We start from the raw sequence: 4,460 nt of genomic DNA, 5'->3' as shown, positions 1-4,460 counted from the left end.
AGAGATGAAGACGAGTCAGAGTTCAAAAAACGTTGTTTTAATAAACAAAGACCAGGGAGTTTTCTTTTTTAAAGAGTTCCCCTTTGATGTCACTTCCTGTTTCACTTTAGCGGAGCCAAGTTCAAAGGAAAATATGTCAGTTATGTGATAAAATGGGTAAAATCATGTGTTTTAGACCAATTTTCCTAAAAATGAAGATATTTTCTTGGACTTTTTGTATTTGAAGGATAGGCATGTCAGGCACTTTAAAACCCTAAGTTTTGCTGCCATGCTCTCTCTTGTGAACTTTGACCTTTAACCTGCTCACTGAGGACTACAGGGTCTCGTTAGAAGAATCAAACTGAGTCATTTTGTTTTAAAAGCATTTTAATGGCTTTTTGCACATATGTAACAGAGATGAGGGAAGTTCTACGGGTGCAGATCCAACTAGCAGTGACCCCCCTGGTCCACCTATAAACCCCACCCCCATCCTAACCTCCCCTCCCCCATCGTGGCATCGTTGATTGTGCAATATGAAGAAATATCGTGTTACTATGGTTACAGTGACAGATAAATGCACACTATAGTTATCAAATCGCCAGAGATTGAAGCATTAAAAAATAAAGTAAAAATCGAGCAGGGCGACCCACGCAGTCCCCGCGGCACCACCACCCTTCACTGCGGGGAAAAACATTTTTACTTTTCACCTTCAGGCTCATTCCTGCCGTTTCACTTCCACTTTTTTCTGGCGCTACGGAAGTCCATTAATGACAAAATTACAAAAGATAAATTCAAGCGGTGGCTGAGAAAATCTGTTTATATTAGAAACATCCAGCTGGAGAGACCTTTTTTTTATTTCCAGTTCTTAAATCTATGTGCTGAAATCGAGGCCGTGTTCTAACATTACCTGGTAAAGTGAGTTTAATTAAATTTTGTTTTTTGCTTAAGCCTGCCGTAAAAGGATCAGCCTTAAGTCCGTGGTTCCAAAAGTTGTTCCCTACAGCTTGCTTTATTTAAAAAAAAAACACTCTCACAAATTGTTGTGAAAACTTTATAATTCATTTGGAAAACAAGCTTTTCCTTTGTTCTTTTTAGTGTCTGGGTGACGATTTCAAAACTGATTATTTTTGCTCACATCGTAGAGACAGAGAGTACAGCAAAAACATTTTAAAATGTTCCGCATTTGCTGCCATAAAAACAGCCTATTGTGTAATTACCTGCGTGAGCTCATTCGTCAGTGTGTTAGCAATGTATTTCACAAATTACAGGATGAATTAAAAAAAAACTCAATAGATGCAGAATCATAACTTATACTCTTTTGAATTTAGCCTAATTTAAGATAGCCATCACAGCCAATTAGTGCTGCTTACAACTTATGAAGTGTTAATTGAAAAGTTTGGCATCAGGAGACGTGCATTATAGAAGAATTATTGCTCCAAATCAGATCTTTATCATTAATGAGTTGTACCATAACATTATAACCCTGATCAGCTAATAGGTTTCCCTCCACTTTATTTCATATGAGCAAAAGAAACATTTGGTTAAACCAAACATGATTAGGTGTAGAAATGAAATCAAATGTTTTTGGGCAATAAAAGAAATGAAAAATTAAACTGCATTTTTCTCATCAGCTATTGGTCACGGTATCTTGCGGTTTATATGACTAATAGTAAAATGTGGTTTGTTCCTGCAGAAATAAACACAACAGCTCAAATTTGAGTTTGCTGAATTCTGTCACTAATGGACTTCCGTACAAAAAGCATCCACACAACAGATTTTCACGGCAAAGTTCATCAGCGGCAAAAACGTCTGAAATCTCAACGACGGAGAGCTGAAGCCAACAAGCAAGCGACCATTATTCTGCAACATTTCCAGAAAATTACATTTTTAAGAATCAAAACCGTTCACTTAACAGCAACGTTTAGTTATTTTTGCTTTAATAGAACATCTACGCCTTCATACTCGTCAGACTAAACAGAACCTTAGAATCAGCTTAAACTGTGGATCACAAAACAAAAACACCTTCCAGGAACTAAAGGGCTAAGTTTAATGTTTCAGAGATATAAAGAAACAAATAATTAAAAAAAGGAACCTCACTGATTGGTGGAAAATTCATTAAACATTCCTAAAGCTGTTAATGCTCCTTCATTCAGACTCATTAAGTGTTTTCACAGAAAGTAAGTTTAACTCATTGAAGCTTATTATTAGTTGCAATAACTGAGGAACTTAAACACAGGTTTATTTTTAACAGTTTGTTATACACAAGTTATACATACAGTTCAAAGCACGGCAGGGTAACGCTCCAAACAACAGCAACCACTTCCTGTTTGTTCCCTCTCAGATGCTCCAGGAATTACACAGAGCCGAGCGGAACAAGAATGATTGTTTGACTTTTCGCTGTATTTTTTTTCTTCCTTTTGCACAAAAATGAAACCAAGAGAAAAGCAGAATTATTCAGTGCACAAAGACATCTCACTTTACATGTTTGGATTGGAAGGTTTTCCTGCAGGTTTCAGGTGTAAATTCAGAGGATTACCCCGCTGTGGTTTCAGTTTTCCCCACTACAGAGGGATACACGTCAGCTTGCAAAGACAAGACCTCAGGGGGGGAAAAAAACACTACAGAGGATGGACCCAAACAGGAAGTAACTACAACTTAAAAAAAAACTGAAATAAACTAGTGGGGAAGATAAACACGACCCACAGAAGAGGCAGAACTGAACAAAAACCAAACAAACGGGTAATAACTAGGACTATCTGGGAACTCCTCTGCTCGTTGTTGTTCAGCATCAAACTCGGGTTTTACTTTGTTCGACTGCAGCTGCCTGAAGCGTTAACGTTACAATCCGCTCCGGATCTTACAGAAACTGAACCGAGGTCTCGGGTGTTGGAGCTGATCCGAAGCTCTGAGCCGACCGGACGGTTGCTAGGCACAGAGTGGAGAGTTTTGGCTCGGAGCTTGCATGCTGGAGTCACGCTTTGAGAGGAAAAAAGGAGGTGGAGGAAAGAAGGGGGGGGAGGGGGAGGGGCTGTTTGGGATTCGATCAGACATAGCAACTGTGTTTCTGCAGGAAGCTGAAGGAAACGTTGGTTACATGTTAAAAACTCTGCTTTTCTTTAATGTTTTCGGTTAATTCAAGATTAAATTTTGGATTAAATAAATGCGTCTACATTCTGAGCACTTATTCTAATAATTTTTTGCTATGATCAGTTGCTATGACTTTAAATCGATTGTTTGGCTGATTGACATCTTCAAAGATCAAACCAAAGATCGACTGATAACGAGGGATGACCCCAAACAGCACCACAGAGAGACCGAGCTAAAGACGAGCGTCTATTTCTTCTTGCTGAACAGACTGAAGCGCTTCTCCTTGTCTTTCTCTCGTTTGCCGGGGCTCGACTCCGCAGCCGTCGTCGTCGCCGCCGCCACGGAGGCGGGCAGCGTCTGGGCGCGGGGGGCGGGAGCAGGGGCCGGCGTGCTGTGGCTGCTGGGCGTGACCTCGGGCTTCTCACCCGCCATGGCGGCGGAGATCTTAGAGATCCAGGTGTTCATCTCCTCCTGAAAGACGAGACGAACAGGTTGGATCTGAAGCTGTAATCATTTCTTCTGCTTTATCAGGGTTCCTTTAAGGCAAGTTCAATTTAAGACTTTTTAAGACTTTTTAATGCCAAGTGAAATTAAATTTAAGACCAATTTCATAATAAACAAAAATGACAAAAAATAAAAATAAAAACTGGGGCAGAAACTCATGAATCAGAGTATTTTTGGTTAAAGTATTCAAATATTGCTAATAGACCAATTGATTTATTCATATCTAACTGCCTTTTCATCAAATATAGCAAAAACATTTTTAGCAGTCAGTTTTAAATTTAATTTAATTTATGGAAATCCTCTAACAACCTAAAATTTGGAGTTTTAGGACCCACAGTGGGGTCTTAACCCCAGCATGCTGTAGATGAAACCTTAAAGTGCTCGTGACGTTTAACTTTTTAAGAAATATGAATGCATTTTTGGAAAGACAACATTATTAACATGTTAAAAAATGAATTTCACATTGCTCAGGTGAGCAGTTGTTGAGATATTTGCATGTGAAATAACAGGAAGTTATGTCAAAGGTGAATGTCTGCATGTGAATATTTAAAAAATACAGTAAATGTTACCAATTATTTTAATATTTGAGACGCATTCCAGTCATCCTATTTACAATATATTCACATTTTTAAGACTTCTGACAGATTGATTTAAGACATTTTAAGGCTAATTAAGGCCTTGTTTTTGGATTGATGAATTCAAGGCTTTTAAAGACTTTTTAAGGATCTGCAGGAACCCTGTTTATTTTTCTTTATTAAGTCATCGGAGAATTTAAAAATCAAAGTAAGGTTGTATTTTTTTCCAATTAGCTGCTGACAATCAAATTAAAAAGTTTCTAAAATGACTGATTTGAATAACATTGAAGAAATTTAAAATATAAATGCTTATAA

At 38.1% G+C, this 4,460-nt stretch overlaps 1 protein-coding gene across 1 annotated transcript in view; it reads right to left on the bottom strand.

Moving 5' to 3' along the window:
* Positions 1-348: 348 nt before the first annotated feature.
* Positions 349-4,460, bottom strand: part of LOC106525830 (spectrin beta chain, non-erythrocytic 1) — a gene marked incomplete at its 5' end in the record, with an annotated part of 64,167 nt that continues 60,055 nt past the window's right edge. The window contains 1 exon segment of the mRNA XM_014020181.1: positions 349-3,537. Coding sequence (XP_013875635.1) covers positions 3,313-3,537 — 225 coding nt within the window.

The sequence above is a fragment of the Austrofundulus limnaeus genome, unplaced genomic scaffold, assembly GCF_001266775.1.
Source record: "Austrofundulus limnaeus strain Quisiro unplaced genomic scaffold, Austrofundulus_limnaeus-1.0 Scaffold243, whole genome shotgun sequence".
Taxonomy (NCBI): Eukaryota; Metazoa; Chordata; class Actinopteri; order Cyprinodontiformes; family Rivulidae; genus Austrofundulus; species Austrofundulus limnaeus.
Note: the sequence above shows the minus strand (reverse complement) of the source record. Positions and strands in the feature narration are given on the sequence as shown.